Genomic DNA, 19179 nt, shown 5'->3' with positions numbered 1-19179 from the left:
GTTATGGGTATGCTTGTAATCGTTAAGAACTGTGGAGATTTTCAGGATAAAAAAAGGAATGGAATGGAGCTAAGAACAGGCAAAAATCCCAGAGGAAAACCTGGTTCAGTCTGCTTTCCACCAGACACAGAGATCAATTCACCTTTCCGCAGGACAATAACCTAAAACACAAGGCCAAATCTACACTGGAGTAGTTTACCAAGAACACTGTGAATGTTACTGAGTGGTCGAGTTACAGTTTTGACTTAAATCTACTGCAAGACCTAAAAATGGTTGTCTAGCAATGATAAACAACCAATTTGACAGAACTTGAAGAAGTTTGAAAAGAATACATTGGCAAATGTTGCACAATCCAGGTGTGGAAAGCTCTTAGACTTACCCAGATAGACTCACAGCTATAATCCCTGCCAAAGGTGCTTCTACAAAGTATTGTCTCAGGGGTGTGAATACTTATGTAAATGAGATATTTCTGCATTTCATTTTAAATACATTTGCCAACATTTCTAAAAAACATTCACTTTGTGATTATGGGGTGTTTGTTTGTCCATTTGGAATTCAGGCTGTAACAGCGTGTGGAATAAGTCTAGAGGTATGAATACTTTCTGAAGGCACTGTACAGGATCTTAGTTTTGTTGCAGAGAAATGCAGATGAGCTTCATGATTTACAGAAATTCTGTGAAAACCCGCACTAAGACAGTTATATTAACATTGCACTTTTCATGTAGCCTAATTTTGGTCAGCTAATAGTCTAAACACCGATCAAGCAACATTATGGACTATACTGGTCAAATTAAGATCCTACATCTGTATGGGAAATATTTAGTACTGTTTAAGGTTTGAGAGTGTCGCAGTGAAAGGAATGTGGGCTTAAGTTTGTACACTGGGTCTAACACACATTTGTTACCACGTCGTCTTTGTTCGTTAAATCGCCTCTGGTTTCACCAACTCTTCTTTCTCTAACTTTTGTAGTGAGGACATTGACATGCAGCATCAGGCCCCAGAGCAAGGCTGCAGCCAGAGACCCTGTGACTGACACCTGGGAACTTTCCCAATTCCTCTTCCCTCTATTCCTTGCGTCCTCTTTCCTCACCTTTTTAGGAGGACAGATTAGCACTCAGAGGCCTGCAGAGAATATACCCCCGCTGCAGAACAAAAGACAGAGTTAGACCCATCACCCTGGCCATGCAGAGATGTGATTCCCCCATTCACTACTATTATTCATTCACCCTCCATCCCCACACACACACCATCCTTATTTCCTACATTCAATTAAGACAAATAAGGAATCAGTGAGGGAGACACTGGGGCTTTGGGAAGAAGAATTCCACAGGGTCGGATCTCTGCGTGGTGGAGTGTACAAAGTAGCCCCTTGCTGAGCATTTCAATAGATCCTGTACAAATCCTCATTGGGGCCTGAGGATTTGAACAGTGCAGAATTCAAAGCAATTAAGATGTGCAGTGATCCCACGTCACCTGACCTCTCTTAGAGTTTTGTTAGCTGAAACAAAGGAAGAGAAGAATGCATTCCATCTAAAATGGCAAGAACATGTTGGAACACAATTAAAAAGCCAGCTAAAATATTCTTCCCCTGCCAAATTATTATCCCACCCCCCTATTCGTAGGTCTACTCACACTAAAATGCTTTCTGTGGAGGCTACTGATGCCACATCTCCCATAGACTACTTCATCCAAAGCCATCCAAAATAGCTTATTTGCAGGGCTATTTGGAAAGCACAACTGATATCCAATTGCAGTGTTCAGAAGCCAAGAGTAAGTTGAGTCAGTTCAAACTCCCACTGCTATCCCAGGAAGAGGATGACCCTTGCCTTGAGAAAGGCCAGTATCTGTTGAGACAGCCGTGTGTTGACAGAGTATGTGTTGGTTGGAGACAGGACATTCTGGAGTCCCAGAGAAGGGATGGATACCATGACTAATATTTTTCCAAAACAGACAAACAGAAGCATTTTTGCTTCCCCCAGTTTGCTTTCTTCCAAGGGAAAGAATATGTTTGCATTATTTCAGTCATGGTCTGCTCATATCAAATACATTAAGCAGGGTCAAATTTGAGCGCACACACATTAACTGTTAAAGAGAGTAAGCAAAGCAACAACATTGTTGTTCCCTCACTCAATCTCTCTTTTTCTCAGAGTCTAAGACATGGCCGATATCGCTCCTTTAGTCTCCCGGCAACTGCAGTTTAATTTAATCAAACAGGAACTGCAAACTTAAGAGGATTGAAAGGTCACACTATGCTGCCAAGTCACAACTTGCTTTCTTTAGTCAGTCATTCACTGGCTGGGTGGATGATATCCATGATATTCTTGTCAGTGTTGCAGAGAGACATGCCACTGGGCTAATTAAGCCTTAATATAAATACCCCATGATGCATCTGTCCACAGGCTGGAATTACAACCTGTTACAGTTGTGTTGCATCATTCACATGGTGTCCATGACATGACAGCCAGATCACCTGTACATTAGGCAGGAAGGGAAAGGTTCACTAGGTCACTATCAGGCAAAGCTGCAAACTCAGAAGTCCTAAAAATCTGATTTTTGATGAAGACCAAAAAGTGTATTTTCGTTTATATACATTCACACGATATAGCCAATTTTGACTTTCCAGCTTGGCCTGATAGTGCAAATCCATAGGAAGCCAGGAGGTCTGAGAGACTCACAGTGTCTCCGATCTTGAGGTCGGCACACTTCCTCAGGCCTGGTAGAGGCTGTCCGTCCTGACAGGTGGCCGTGAAGGACAGACTGAGGTCTTCAGGTTGATCCCACACAGTCAGCTCCACTTTGGACCGGATGTTCTGGAGGGAGGACACACAGACAGAGAGAGCGAGAGATTGGATGAACTCACAGATACATATGCCTTGAACACAAAGACAGACAGACACATATACAGATAGGACAGACACACACTTATGAATAAGTACTTTTGACATTTGCATCAAAGTAGTAAATATGTCATTTATTTGAAAACAAGACAGATGGTCCACTGGTCAACTATCCAAACAAGTCTGATCAAAGACTCCTATCAATAGATCACATGAGCATTAAAGTATGTCTGTATATTAGAGTTGGCACAGAGGTTCCCTGGTGGTTTCCATACTATTTGAATGTTAAATGCTTCCAGTTCCCCTGGCACTGGATCCCCTCAGAACCACCACAACTCAGCATTTTAGAATGAAACCAGTAAGAGCCTGTTATTTAATCTGTTAGCAGGCAGGGTGGAAAACAGAGAAAAAGATCATTGGAAAGAGCGTAAAATGCCTTGGTTAAGCAAGATTTATACAGTTCATCCTGTCTTTTGTAAACTTCCCCCAAACCCACAGCGGTTCGGTTGGCATGGATGGATGTGGAGCGCGTGCGTGTGTGTGCCATAGCGTGGCTCTGCTGCTACATGCCAGCCTTATCTGTACTTTATGTGTGTGTGTTCACTGCAGCGCATAAAAGCTACAGAACTGTGAAAGGAGGTAATCAGAATCATGCCGACTGACAGATACCCATGACTGATCCACGCCCTGTTTTGGCCTGTATTGGAAAAAGAACACAATGAACTGATAACAAAGAGTGTTGAAATACCTAAATGCTTGTGTTCAAACTTCACAATACTCAAAAAAGATACAATTATGATAGAAACCAAAATGTGGTGCCATCTGCCCATTGTGTAAAGTGAACAGAATGTAGGCTACTTGGTATATAGGGGTGGCAGGTAGCCTAGTGGTTAGAGCATTGGGACAGTAACCGGAAGGTTGCTGGATCAAATCCCTGAGTTGACAAGATACAAATCCCACGGTTCCATGGTAGGCCGTCATTGTAAATAAGAATTTGTTCTTAACTGACTTGCATATTAAACAAAGTTTTAAAAAAAACGAAACATTATCAGTTGTAGACTCAACGTGTCCTTAACTATGCAAAACCAAGTTGTAGTTCCTCTCAACCACAGAAGGAAAAAATGCTTGACTGAAAAAAAACACAAAAAAAACAGCTTTATTGGAAAATATTTTTTGGGAAAGTTGACTAAAAACAGGCAAATACTTTGGTTTTAAAATATTCAAAATACATGGAGAAAGAAATTCATTCTTCCCTTAAAATGTTGTTTTCTCTCAACTAGTCAACAAAAGTGAATTATATAACTGCTTTCCTGCAGTGCATTAAAGGCTAAATCTGCCATTTCAACAGTCTGACTGCCACTTTGTTTGGTAAGCTGAGGTATGGGGCTGGAGAAATGTAGCCAAACCACTCTCAAATCACAGACTGACTTTAAGATCCCTAAATGGCCAAACCAGAGCCACAGTATCAGAGTACTTAGTCAGTGATCTAGGGTCAGGTTTTAGTCAACAGACCATAACACAATAATACAAGACAGGATGATTCCATGCTTTGAGAATGGATTATGAGAGAGTGTCTTCTGTGACAATTATAAACACTAACGTCAAATTATAATTCAAGACCATTTGAAGCCCCTGCTTAACTTTGGTAGAATGAAGATTATACATTTATCATGACCCATAAATTGAAGACTGGTGGTTCTTTTTGTTGTTGATCTTTCCATAAATGTGAATTGTAAATGAGGACAAGATGTAAATCTCCTAGCACACGAGTCTATAGCCGTTTATTGTGTTTAAAATACACAAGAAACCCTTCTAGAACCCTTTTCAGGCCCTTTGAAAACCCTTCCTTCAAATAACTGGAAGAATGGAATCTATTTCCTGTATGGAGGGGACTGGAGAGTAGTAGCACCACAGTGTCTCAGGCAGGATTTGTGCCATAAACCTGCTTCTTCTTCAGTAACCATAAAGTGCTAGTGCAGAGTTAAAGACTGTGCTGTAGTGTGAGCCAGGAGTAGAGTAAACCCCAGACCATCACAGCAAATAGAGGGGCAGGGTGAGGGTCTCCATATCACCACAGCAAATAGAGGGGCAGGGTGAGGGTCTCCATATCACCACAGCAAATAGAGGGGCAGGGTGAGGGTCTCCATATCACCACAGCAAATAGAGGGGCAGGGTGAGGGTCTCCATATCACCACAGCAAATAGAGGGGCAGGGTGAGGGTCTCCATATCACCACAGCAAATAGAGGGGCAGGGTGAGGGTCTCCATATCACCACAGCAAATAGAGGGGCAGGGTGAGGGTCTCCATATCACCACAGCAAATAGAGGGGCAGGGTGAGGGTCTCCATATCACCACAGCAAATAGAGGGGCAGGGTGAGGGCCTCCATATCACCACAGCAAATAGAGGGCCAGGGTGAGGGCCTCCAGACCACCACAGCAAATAGAGGGGCAGGGTGAGGGTCTCCATATCGAACGCTAAAGAATAAACATTCAACACTTCCTCTTGTCCTCTAGAGACCGGGGCCATGTTCAGTAGGCCTCACAGTTTTGCAATGGAAAACAAAAATGACAGGTTCGGGGTATACCGGTCTGTTTCCCGGTTTCAAAACGTGTTCAGCCAACTGTCAACCAACATCCATTTCAGAAGAGGACTGCTGAGAGACTCTCTTTCCCTCAAGTGCGCGCGCGCACGACACACACACACACACACACACACACACACACACACACACACACACACACACACACACACACACACACAACCTGTGCTCTAAATGGGAGAGAACGCTCCTTTACTTACATTGTAGGCGTTAACGATGAGTTGAATGATGTTCTTGGAGTCCTGATCCAGAATTTCCACTGTAGTTCCAGGTATCAGTGCTGTAAAATTCTGCATAAACACCAGATATTATTTTTTAAATTAAAAGAAACAAATATAACAAAGCAATTAACACAATATCAAAAGCCACCATACACACCAAAGTGTACACACCAATGTGTACACACCAACGTGTGTACACTATACACACAGCTACTCTCAATCCTGAACATAAATATTAAACAAATGTACCTTGTAAATGACATAGAGCCTTTTAGTCACAGCGAAGATGAGATAGATGTTGTTCTCCGCCAGCTTCTCTCCCAATAGAGCCAGAGAGGGATAGTCCTGCAGACAGACAGACATGCATGGAAGAGGATGTTAGAGCCATTTCAAGTTCTCATTAGTTTAGCTTCCAGCTCACCCAGGGAAGGGAAGCTCCTCTGATTCCAGTGTTGTCTTTACATGAGAGTCCCCTGACATTTCATTTTTCACCAGCAGAGACAAGGACAAAGAAGACAGAAGTGATTTAGACCTATTTATTTACAGCTCTGCACAAGAACTGTGGATTGAGGAGCGAATCCTAACTTCCACTTAAGTCAAAGATACACTATAGTCAAGGCATGACTGAGTGAAAATGTTTAAGCATTTAATAAGCAATCACTTTATCTCAATCAAATATGAGATTTTTGTCTTCAGTAGCCTTTATCATTGTGTACATACGAATCAATCAACAGTGAGATTTACAGTTGAAATGGGCCGTGAGGTTCACCGGTTTTCCTGAAAAACACAGTGCTGTCCTGGGAAGCACCCGTTCTTCCATCCCACATTCAGATGAGATGAGGGTAAACATAGCCTGTTTGGGGATTACTCAAGCTGAGGATCCATTGGTGTTGAAGTCTTTGATTTGTGTTGGAGTACCTCCACTGAACTTAATGTGTTGAGACGTAACATGACTCTACCGAGCCCAGAGCACCAAATGACACACAGCAGAACAGATCAGCAAATAACTAGAGGAAAATGTTGCGATTCCAGGAGAATACAAAAACTTTAATTAACTTAATCCATGTTCATATCATTGAGTTGGATTGGTTGAAATGAGCATGATGTTTATTAGGTTTTTATTGCATTAGTTCGTCAGACTTCAAATAGTGCTAGCCATGTAAACAAACCGTGCAGAAAAATATCTAGTTGTTTATGTGATGTAGTCTCATCATACAAAATACAAAACCTTAATTTCCAGAACAAAAAAAATGTTCACATGGCTTGTACCATTTCTTTGTCCTCGCTTAAGACTGCTGAGCTCTCCCCCTAACTGCTGTCTAAATTAACTCCCAACTAAGTGAACTTCCCTGAGTTCATTAAAGCTTTACCTACAGCACCCTATGGCTGTTCGTAGATAAGCAGCAGCAATAAGACATGAAGTGAGTTCCCAATAAAGTCAGTTGGACCTCCACTAGGAGCAGAGCCAGGCAGACTCAGGGAACTAGCATACCTCAGAGTTTACATTGCATTCCTCCTTACCTAAATCTAGCCTGGCTCTGGCCATCAAAGAATCAGACCAGCAGTTAAATGCTTTGTGTCTGGAAGGTTGAGTCATTGATGTTAGCTTTACCTCAAAGCAATCCATCTGGACCAAGTCTATTCTTGAGAGCTGCTGCTTCAGTATGGAATTTGAGCCTAGTAATATATTACACTGACAATGTGGATGAAAAATAACCATCTCAAATAGGTTACAAGGCATAGGGAGGTTTGACTGTACTCTATAATTTTGTGTGTGTGTGTGTGTGTGTGTGTGTGTGTGTGTGTGTGTGTGTGTGTGTGTGTGTGTGTGTGAGAAATAACATAGCTAATCATGTTGTATACTGCTGTACACACCTTTTCTATTCATATACTGTCCATACATACCATCATATACATACATATTTATATTCCGGACACTGACATTGTTCTGATATTTTTTTTATTTCTTTATTTACATTTGTGTGTATTGTTCGGTATTACTGCCCTGTTGGAGATAGAAACATAAGCATTTCTCTGCACCTGAGATAGCATCTGTAGAATACGTGTAAGCGGCCAATAACATTTGATGTTATAGCCGAGTTGTATTTTAACCATGTTACAGTTAGACGTTACAGCTCTAGAGTAACCATGTTACAGTTAGACGTTACAGCTCTAGAGTAACCATGTTACAGTTAGACGTTACAGCTCTAGAGTAACCATGTTACAGTTAGACGTTACAGCTCTAGAGTAACCATGTTACAGTTAGACGTTATAGCTCTAGAGTAACCATATTACAGTTAGATGTTATAGCTCTAGAGGTCAACCGATTATGATTTTTTTCAACGCCAATACCGATCGATCGATCATTCTTCCTAAAATGGCCCATTCCCATAGAAAAAAAACAGTGACGCGCACCTTATTCAGTATTGTTGTAATTGTCATTTGTTTTAAATAATGCAAAAATAAAGTGTTGGAGAAGAAAGTAAAAGAGCAATATGTGCCATGTAAAAAAGCTAACGTTTAAGTTCCTTGCTCAGAACATATGAAAGCTGGTGGTTCCTTTTAACATGAGTCTTCAATATTCCCAGGGAAGAAGTTTTAGGTTGTAGTTATTATAGGACTATTTCTCTCTATAACATTTGTATTTCATATACCTTTGACTATTGGATGTTCTAATAGGTACTTTAGTATTGCCAGCATAATCACGGGAGTTGATAGGCTTGAAGTCATAGACAACGCAGCACTTGAAGCACAGCGAAGAGCTGCTGGCAAACGCAGGAAAGTGCTGTTTGAATGAATGCCTACGAGCCTGCTGCTGCCTACCACCGCTAAGTCAGACTGCTCTATCAAATCATAGACTTAATTATAATAACACACAGAAATACGAGCCTTAGGTCATTAATATGGTCGAATCCAGAAACTATCATTTCGAAAACAAAACGTTTATTCTTTCAGTGAAATACGGAACCGTTCCGTATTTTATCTAATGGGTGGAATCCCTAAGTCTAAATATTGCTGTTACATTGCACAACCTTCAATGTTATGTCATAATTATGTACAATTCTGGCAAATTAATGACGGTCTTTGTTAGAAAGAAATGGTCTTCACACAGTTCGCAACGAGCCAGGTGGCACAAACTGCTGCATATATCCTGACTCTGCTTGCACGGAACGCAAGAGAAGTACACAATTTCCCTAGTTAAAAGAAATTCATGTTAGCAGGCAATATTAACTAAATATGCAGGTTTAAAAATATATACTTGTGTATTGATTTTAAGAAAGGCATTGATGTTTATGGTTAGGTAGACATTGGTGCAACGAGAGTGCTTTTTCGCGAATGCGCTTGTTAAATCACCCGTTTGGCGAAGTAGGCTGTGATTCAAGGTGACCTAAACTGGGATATGCTTAACACCCCGGCAGTCCTACAATCTAAGCTACATGCCCTCAATCTCACACAAATCATCAAGAAACCCACCAGGTACAACCCTATATCCGTAAACATGTGCACCTTCATAGATATTATCCTGACCAACTTGCCCTCCAAATACACCTCTGCTGTTTTCAACCAGGATCTCAGGAATCACTGCCTCATTGCCTGCATCCACTATGGGTCCGCAGTGAAACAACCACCCCTTATCATTGTCAAACGCTCCCTAAAACACTTCTGCGAGCAGGCCTTTCTAATCAACCTGGCCCGGGTATCCTAGAAGGATATTGACCTCATCCCGTCAGTAGAGGACGCTTGGTCGTTCTTTAAAAGTAATTTCCTCACCATCTTAAATAAGCATGCCCCTTTCAAAAAATGTAGAACTAAGAACAGATATAGCCCTTGGTTCACTCCAGACCGGACTGCCCTTGACCAGCACAAAAACATCCTGTGGCGGTCTGTAATAGCATCGAATAGCCCCCGCGACATGCAACTGTTCAGGGAAATCAGGAACCAATACATGCAGTCAGTCAGGAAAGCAAAGGCAAGCTTTTTCAAACAGAAATTTGCAGCTCTAACTCCAAAAAGTTTTGGGACACTTAAGTCCATGGAGAACAAGAGCACCTCCTCCCAGCTGCCCACTGCACTGAGGCTAGGTAACATGGTCACCATCGATAAACCCATGATAATCGAAAATTTCAATAAGCATTTCTCTACGGCTGGCCATGCTTTCCTCCTGGCTACCCCAACCCCGGCCAACAGCTCCGCACCCTCCGCAGCTACTTGCCCGAGCCTCCCCAGCTTCTCCTTCACCCAAATCCAGATAGCTGATGTTCTGAAAGAGCTGCAAAACCTGGACCTGTACAAATCAACTGGGCTAGACAATCTGGACCATCTTTCCACCGCCATTGCTGCAACCCCTATTACCAGTCTGTTCAAGCTCTTTCGTATTGTCCGAGATCCCTAAATATTGGAAAGCTGCCGCAGTCATCCCCCTCTTCAAAGGGGGTGACACTCTAGAGCCAAACTGTTACAGACCTATATCCATCCTGCCTTGCCTTTCTAAAGTCTTCGAAAAGCAAGTTAATAAACAGATCACTGACCATTTCGAATCCCACCGTACCTTCCCCGCTGTGCAATACGGTTTCCGAGCTGGTCACGGGTGCACCTCAGCCACGCTCAAGGTACTAATCGATATCATAACTACCATTGATAAAAGACAGTACTGTGCAGCCGTCTTCATCGACCTGGCCAAGGCTTTCAACTCTGTCAATCACCGTATTCTTATTGGCAGACTAAACAGCCGTGGTTTCTCAAATGACTGCCTCGCCTGGTTCACCAACTACTTCGCAGACAGAGTCCAGTGTGTCAAATCGGAGGGCCTGTTGTCCGGACCTCTGGCAGTCTATGGGGGTACCACAGGGTTCAATTCTCGGGTCGACTCTTTTCTCTGTATGTATGCATGCATGTCAATGATGTTGCCCTTGCTGCGGGTGATTCCCTGATCCACCTCTACACAGATGACACCATTCTGTATACATCTGGCCCTTCTTTGGACACTGTGTTAACCTCTCTTGGGTAGGGGGCAGTATTTAGAATTTTGGATGAATTAGGTGCCCAATGTAAACTGCCTGTTACTCAGGCCCAGAAGCTAGAATATGCATATGCATGGTCGTTTTGGATAGAAAACACAAAAGTTTCCAAAACTGTTAAAATAATGTCTGTGAGCATAACAGAACTGATATGGCAGGCAAAAACCTGAGGAAAATCCATTCAGGAAGTGGGATATTTTTGATGTGGATACTTTTCTATTGAATGCCTATACAGTATCTGTTGGGTTAGGACCTAGGTTGCAGTTCCTGTGGCTTCTACTAGATGTCAACAGTCTTTAGACATTGTTTCAGGCTTGTATTCTGAAAAACGAGGAAGAATGAGACCTTTCTTTCAGTGGACTGTAGAAAGAAGCAGAGCTGGTTTGCGCGCGTGAACGATTACGCGCCGTTCGTTGTTTTTCCTTCCTATTGAAGACGCTATTGTTCGGTTGAAATATTATCAATTATTTAGACAATAGACAACCTGAGGATTAATTATAAACATCGTTTGACATGTTTCGACAAACTTTACTGGTACTATTAGGATGTTTCCGTCTGCATGTCGTGACCGCCTTTGAGCCAGTGGATTACTGAACAAAACGTGCCAACAAAACTGAGTTTTTGGGACATAAAGAGGGACTTTATCGAACAAAACAAACATTTGTGTAACATGGACTCTTGTGACTGCAAACATATGAAGATCAAAGGTAAATGATTAATTTATCGCTATTTCTGACTTTTGTAATTCCTTTACTTGGTTGTAAAATGTTTGTATGCTTTTGTAAGCGGGGCGCTGTCCTCAGATAATCGCATTGTATGCTTTCGCCATAAAGCCTTTTTGAAATCTGACACGGCGGCTGGATTAACAAGAAGTTAATCTTAAAACCGATGTATAACACTTGTATTTTTATGAATTCTTAATTTGACTATTTCTGTATTTTGAATTTGGCGCTCTGCAATTTCACCGGATGTTGGCCAGGTGGGACGCTACCGTCCCACAAGAAGTTTTAACTAACCTCCAACGAGCTTCAATTCAATGCCATACAACACTCCTTCCGTGGCCTCCAACTGCTCTTAAACGCTAGTAAAACCAAATGCATGCTTTTCAACCGTTCGCTGCCCGCACCCGCCCGCCCGACTAGCATCACTACCCTGGACGTTTCTGACCTAGAATATGTGGTCAACTACAAATACCTAGGTGTCTGGCTAGACTGTAAACTCTCCTACCAGAATCATATTAAACATCTCCAATCCAAAATCAAATCTAGAATCGGCTTTCTATTTCGCAACAAAGCCTCCTTCACTCACGCCGCCAAACTTACCCTAGTAAAACTGACTATCCTACCGATCCTCGACTTTGGCGATGTCATCTACAAAATAGCTTCCAGTACTCTACTCAGCAAACTGGATGCAGTCTATCACAATGCCATCCGTTTTGTTATCAAATCCCCTTATACCACCCACCACTGCGACCTGTATGCTCTAGTCGGCTGGCCCTCGCTACAAATTCGTCGCCAGACCCACTGGCTCCAGGTCATCTATAAGTCTATGCTAGGTAAAGCTCCGCCTTATCTCAGCTCACTGGTCAAGATAACAACACCCACCCGTAGCCAACAACTCCTTTGGCCACCTTTCCTTCAAGTTCTCTGCGGCCAGTGACTGGAACGAATTGCAAAAATTGCTGAAGCTGGAGACTTATATTTCCCTCACTAACTTTAAACATCAGCTATCGCTGCAGCTGTACATAGTCCATCTGTAAATAGCCCATCCAATCTACCTTCCTCATCCACATGTTTTTATTTACTTTTCTGCTCTTTTGCACACCAGTATCTCTACTTGCACATCATCATCTGCTCATTTATCACTCCAGTGTTAATCTGATTGTCAATATTTCGCTACTATGGCCTATTTATTGCCTACCTCCTCACGCCATTTGCACACACTGTATATAGACTTTTTTCTATTGTTATTGACTGTACGCTTGTTTATTCCATGTGTAACTCTGTTGTCGTTTGTGTCGCACTGCTTTGCTTTCTCTTGGCCAGGTTGCAGTTGTAAATGAGAACTTGTTCTCAACTAGCTTACCTGGTTAAATAAATCAGCTGTGCAGTCATATCCTGGGATTTGTCAAATTTCAGCGAAAAGCACTCAGTGATAAATCCTTGAGCACTTGTTGATTCACGTCATCCGATAAAGACTCTACCCTTGTCACAGTGGCTGGGTCAAGTGTTTAATAATAAATTTAAAAAAGTGGCACACTTCCGATAAAAAAAATGCTATGTCCTCTGTTTTTGAATTCCTCGAATAACGTAAAAAGCGATTGCTGTGCTTTCAATAGACTTGAGCTGGTCAATTTTCTTTGAACGAAGCATGCTCTTTGTCTTGTTTTGTACGCTTTGTACAAATAATAAAACGCAGAACTACAGGATGTTTCCTAACATAACTCTTTATTAACTAGCTACAACTGCATGTTCACCTATCTCCAACCACGATCAACTGGCCATGACCTAACCGTCTGGGTGGTCTTAATCAATTACCGCACAGTATGATACGGCGGTAAAATGCATCCAATTATAATTCAGTATGTATTCACATATGAATATTACATCCCCCTTCTTTTAAAATAAAATACAAACGTTTTACATATTCTAAGCTTTTCTTTTGAATACATGCTCTGTAGTTTGAACTCAAGGTAAGTAACCATTTATATTGCATAATACACCAACTGAATCAACATAGACTCTGAGACTCTGAAACAATGATCCAACTTTTCAAACAAGGGATTCTCAGCAACTCAGCTTTCACTGTAGAAATGACATCTTAACATTTCAAACAAATACAATACCAAAGTGTCAAGTGAACTTTCAATAACTAGTTTACAGTCTGGAACTCTTTTAGGGCAGCGATCCGCCTACACCCTTTGACATTTCACAGGTCGAGGAGAGTTCTGGGCTTGACCTCTCTTCCTGACCTTGTGCGATATGATGTTGAGCATGCTTCTGTGTCAGTCAACAGCTCTTGTGGTGTTGCAGGTAAGTGTGGTGTATGTTGTGCTGTGTGTGTGTTTAGTCCATCACGTTCTCTTTCAGGGGAACAGTTCATCTCATCGGTGTGTTGTTCTTTTGTGTTCAGTAAGTGACGACGATTGTGGCGGTACACCACTCCTTCTGCTGTGCGGACGTGATATGAACGTTCAGTGTCAGCTGGCTGGCTGGATGACGACTGCTGGTTTCCAGAGGCCATGCTCCTGGATTCTAACTGACTCTCCGTCGATCAGTGGTGGCAGTGGTCTAGCTGACCTGTCGTAGTATCGCTTTTGTTGTTGTTGTCTCTGTGCACGTTTTTCATGCATTTCCTTGTAGCTGACGACCTCAGGTTGCAGCTGCTGGTTGGTGCTGGGAAGAGTTGAGCGAAGTCTGCGGCTCATCAACAGCTGGGCTGGTGATTTGAAGTTGTCAACTGGAGTGTTGCGGTATTCAAGGAGACTGAGGTAGGGGTCTCTCGTCTGCTTTTGCTTTGTCCATGAGTGATTTAGCAATCTGCACAGATTTTTCAGCAAGGCCATTACTTTGAGGGTAATGTGGGCTTGTGGTGACATGTGTGAACTCCCATGCTTTTGTGAAGGATTCAAACTCATTTGATTTGTAACAGGGCCCATTGTCAGATATTAAAGTCTCTACAATGCCATGCCTGGCAAAGGCTGCTTTCAGCTTGTGTATCACAGCTGCAGATGTGGTGCTGTGAAGCTTGTCGAGTTCGAAGTATCTGCTGTAGTAGTCCACTGTTACGATGTAGTCCTCGTTGTTCCAGGTGAACAGATCGGTTGCCACGACCTGCCAGGGTCGGTCTGGGATACAGTGAGGTAACATTGGCTCTTTGGTGTTTGAGGGGCGTTGTTCAAGACAGATGGTGCATCTACCAACAATGTCCTCTATTTGTTTGCACATTCCAGGCCAAAACAAAATGTCCCGTGCTCTCTGTTTGCACTTTTCCATGCCCATGTGTCCAGCATGGATCTTTGTCAAAATCTCTTCTCTGAGACTGGTAGGAATAATGATTTTCTCTCCTTTGAAAATTATTCCGTTGATCTGTGATAGTTCATCATGATGGTTCCAGAATTCTGAGACGCTCTGAGGGCATTTTCTCCTCTCCTCAGGCCATCCATCCTGTATAACTTCCCTCAGCTGTGTGAGTTGTGAGTCCTTGTCTGTTTCTGCTTGGATCTCCTTCAGTTTCGTGTCACTAACTGGTAAGTTGCTGTACACAGTGTGCACTTGCATGTCCATGCCTTCACTGAGGCTGCTGTCCTTGTAAGTAAGAAACTTCCTGGAGAGTGTGTCTGCGACAGGGATGTCTTTGCCTGGACGGTGAGTGACTGTGAAGTCGTATTTTTGTAGTTGAAGGATCATTCTCTGTAGCCTTGGCGGGGCTGCAGCTAGTGGTTTCCTCATGATTGACTCAAGGGGCTTGTGGTCGGATTCCACAATGACTTGTCGTCCATATACGTACTGATGGAAACGTTTACATCCGAACAGAATGGCATAGAGCTCCTTTTCGATTTGAGCGTAGTTGATTTCACAGTCTGTGAGAGATTTGGAAGCGTAGCCGATGGGCTTTCCTTCTTGCAGTAGCACTGCACCTAGTCCATACTTCGACGCGTCCACTTGGAGTCTGAGCTCTTTGTTGGGGTCGTAGTAGGCAAGGATTGGTCCTGGTTCTCTCGTGATCAAGTCTTTCACATTCTGGAAAGCAATGTCGTGTTGCTTGTCCCAAAGAAACTCACTGGACTGCTTTAGCAGTTGACGCAGGGGTGCATTAGCATTGGAGAGGCTGGGTGCGAACTTGGCTAAGTAGTTGACCATGCCATGCACGGTTTCCAGCTCTGCACGGTTCTTTGGTGGCTCCATTTCTTTTATGGCTGAGATCTTCTGTGGATCCGGCTTGATTCCAGTCGCTGTGAGAAGATGTCCGAAGTAGCTGACCTCTGTAGCGCTGACTGTGCTCTTCTCGGGGTTGAGCCGGACTCCTCTCTCGCGGGACCTTTGCAGCATCGCGCGGAGGTTTCGGTCGTGCTCCTCTTTGGTTCAACCATAAACAAGGATGTCGTCCACAATTGCCACAACTCCGTCGAGGCCTTCATACACTTCGATCTTTCGCTGAAACTCGTCTTGGGCTGAGATAATCCCAAAAGGCAGGCGACGGAACCTGTAGCGTCCAAACGGTGTGTTGAATGTTGTGAGCTTAGATGACTCTTCTGTGAACTTGATAGCCCAGTAGCCTGATCTAGCGTCCATGACACTGAAGTAGTGTGCTCCCGCTAGCTTGTGCGTGATACCATCTAGCGTCGGTAAAGGGTAATGGGGCCGTTTGATAGCCTTGTTCAAGTCTCTTGGGTCGAGGCATACTCGGAGCTTGCCTGTGCGTGGTTTCTCCACCACCACTAACGCGTTTACCCAGTCAGTCGGTTCTGTAACCTTGGTGACTATGTCCGATTGCTCCATGCTCTCCAACTCTTTCTTCAGACGGGCACAGAGAGCAAGGGGAATCTTTCTCGGTGGGTAGACCACAGGGGTTGCGTCTGGGTCAAGGTGAATGGTACATTCTCCTGGGAATAATCCTATTCCTGTAAAGACATCAACAAACTCCTCCAGTACATTTTCTGTCTCTACTGGTGCTGTTACTGATAAAACTAGCTTGATGCGGTCCATGTCTAAACATGCTTTAAGACCTAGCACTGCAGGTGCTCTAGTGTCAACAACATAAAAGTCCAACATCATGTCACTTTCCTTGTATTTGCATTTGAAAGTGCATGTGCCTTTTACTGGGAGCTGTTCACCACCATAACCAGTCAGTCTGCACATGGTGGGCTGTAGCTCGCACTCAGATGTCAAGCTGCGGTACTTATTCAGAGGAATAATGTTTACTTGTGCACCAGTGTCTAGTTTGAACTTTAGCTTTGTGCCTTGTGTTCCTATCTCAATGTCAGCAAAGGCTTGCTCTGTCTCTGATATGTGACTTTTCTGTGTCACTGAATCAATAAACAGTTCATCATAATTTGACTCTTTGATTGACATTTCATCTTCACTCACTGTGTGTACTGTTTTTCCACGGTAAGCTCTGCACACTTTTGCAAAGTGATTCCATTTACCACATTTAGTACACTGTTTGCCTTTAGCTGGGCAATTTCCTTGTTCGCCATGCACTTTGTATCCACAATATCCACATGTTTTGGGGCGTTTTGAGTCTGTGTCGCTCTGTTTTGGAGTTATGTCTCTCTCCGTTCTGAAATGCGCTCTCTGGGCACCGGAGGGGGCTTTGATGTCTGCCTGACTGCGTGCACTGCTTGTTCACGTGATGCGCTCGTGCTGCCGCGCGAAATGGTTTTCATCTGAGCCTGTGCTAGCTCGTGAGATCTGGCTATGTCGATAGCTTTGTCCAGCGTTAGCTCAGACCCAACATTCAAAAGTTTCTCTCACTCGCGGTGAGTGTATCCCAAATACAATACGGTCCCTGACCATCTCATCCTTGTTTGCATAATCACAGTCTTTCACAAGCAGACGCAGCTCAGTCCCAAACTGTTCAAAAGAATCGCTAGCTCCCTGTACTTTCTCATGGAATTTGTACCTAGCGAAAATTGTATTAGTCTTCGGCACAACATATGCTTCAAAACGATCGTAGTATGTTTTCAGTAACTTTGATTCAGCCTCGGTAAGTGTCCATCTGTTGTAAATATCTCTCCCTTTTTCACCGATCCAGAGGAGCAGGTAGCTGCATTTTTCCTCTTCTCCTCTTGCCTTCAAAGGACCCGTGAACATTAGCTCCACATGCTGTTTGTACTTACGCCATGCATCGGGTAAGTTTGTAGACTCCCAGTCCATTCGAGGTGAAGGAACTCCAGAAAAATCCATATTTTAAGACCATTTACTCTGACACCATGTCTTGTTTTGTACGCTTTGTACAAATAATAAAACGCAGAACTACAGGATGTTTCCTAACATAACTCTTTATGCAGCTACAACTGCATGTTCGCCTATCTCCAACCACGATCAACTGGCCATGACCTAACCGTCTGGGTGGTCTTAACCAATCACCGCACAGTATGATACGGCGGTAAAATGCATCCAATTATAATTCAGTATGTATTCCCATATGAATATTACACTCTTTAGCGGGTAAGTTTCTTTGAATTTGGGGTGGATGGTGTTGCGGTGCAGCTCCCCGTTACCCCTTTTTGCTGGAGCTACAGCCTGGTGACAAAATCAGGCAAATCCTTTTGTCCTTAACTACGATGAACAGAAAATCGTGTTCCCATTCTAAATGAAAATTATACATTTTTTGCCTTTTCCTTTGTGCCTCCGCCATCGTTTCGTTAGCTTGATAGCATAACAACAAGTGCCTGAGCTAGTTAAGGCGGGAGTCAGGGATTTATTTTGTCAGACATCAAACTTAGAAAATGTATTTGATTGGCCAAATATACCCCTCCCCCACCATAACTACATACAGGGCTCACACATGGCACATTTTAAATTAAATTCATAAATAATTAAAACATTGACATTTATGATTTTTTCCCCCCCTCTGATTTTGAAAACTCCTCGCGATCGACTTGGAATGCTTCCAAGATCATCTTCTCGACCGAGATCGACTGGTTGGCGACTCCTGCTCTAGAGATATAACATCATTGTAACATGGTTACTCTAGAGCAGTGGTCGCCAAACCAGTCGATCGCGGTCGACATGTCGATCTTCAAGGCATTCCTAATCGATCACCAAATATTTCTGTAGAAAAGCCAACATAAATCGTGTTGAGCTGTTGCCAGTAGGTGCACTTGATTCAAAAGTCCTGCACACCGGGTAAGCAACATGTTCCCATGAGACAAACTCCGCCTACCCGGCGGACCGGCAAATCTGTGACTAAATCGAGTGCAGCTACTTTGCTGCCCGTCGGCTAGCTCAAATCACCGTGGCTACAGAGCTTCCATGACACGAACCCAAACAGGCTGCACACGTGCGCCATGGTGCATAAATGTATTTTTCCCCCCCACACCAAACGCGATCATGACATGCAGGTCGAAAAGCGACAGGTCGAAAAGCATTAAACATTGATGGCAATTTAGCTAGCTAGCTAGCACTTGCTAGCTAATTTGTCCTATTTAGATAGCTTGCTGTTGCTAGCTAATTTGTCCTGGGATATAAACATTGAGTTGTTATCTTGCCTGAAATGCACAAGATCCTCTACTTCGACAACTAATCCACACATAAAAACAGTCAGCTGAATGGTTTCTAGCCATCTCTCCTCCTTCCAGGCTTTTTCTTCTCTTGACTTTATATTGTGATGGGCAATTTTCATAAATTAGGTGCATTTCCACCACCGACCTTGTTCGTCTTTCAGTTACCCACCTGGGTATAACCAATGAGGAGATGGCACGTGCTTCTGTAAACCAATGAGGAGATGGGAGAGGGAGGACTTGCAGCGCGATCTGCGTCACAAATAGAACTGACTT

General features: G+C 43.2%; 1 protein-coding gene across 2 annotated transcripts in view; it reads right to left on the bottom strand.

Moving 5' to 3' along the window:
• Positions 1–19179, bottom strand: part of itgb5 (integrin, beta 5) — a 75671-nt gene that overhangs the window by 43319 nt on the left and 13173 nt on the right. For both annotated transcript variants that reach the window (XM_014173614.3, XM_014173615.3), the window contains exons 7-9: positions 5908–6003; positions 5638–5727; positions 2676–2810 (exon numbers count right to left, since the gene is read on the bottom strand). In XM_014173614.3, coding sequence (XP_014029089.1) covers positions 2676–2810; positions 5638–5727; positions 5908–6003 — 321 coding nt within the window. The remainder of the gene's footprint in view (positions 1–2675; positions 2811–5637; positions 5728–5907; positions 6004–19179) is intronic.

The sequence above is a fragment of the Salmo salar genome, chromosome 25 (genome assembly GCF_965601325.2).
Source record: "Salmo salar chromosome 25, fSalSal1, whole genome shotgun sequence".
NCBI classification, from domain to species: domain Eukaryota; kingdom Metazoa; phylum Chordata; class Actinopteri; order Salmoniformes; family Salmonidae; genus Salmo; species Salmo salar.
This window is presented reverse-complemented; position numbering and strand designations above follow the sequence as displayed.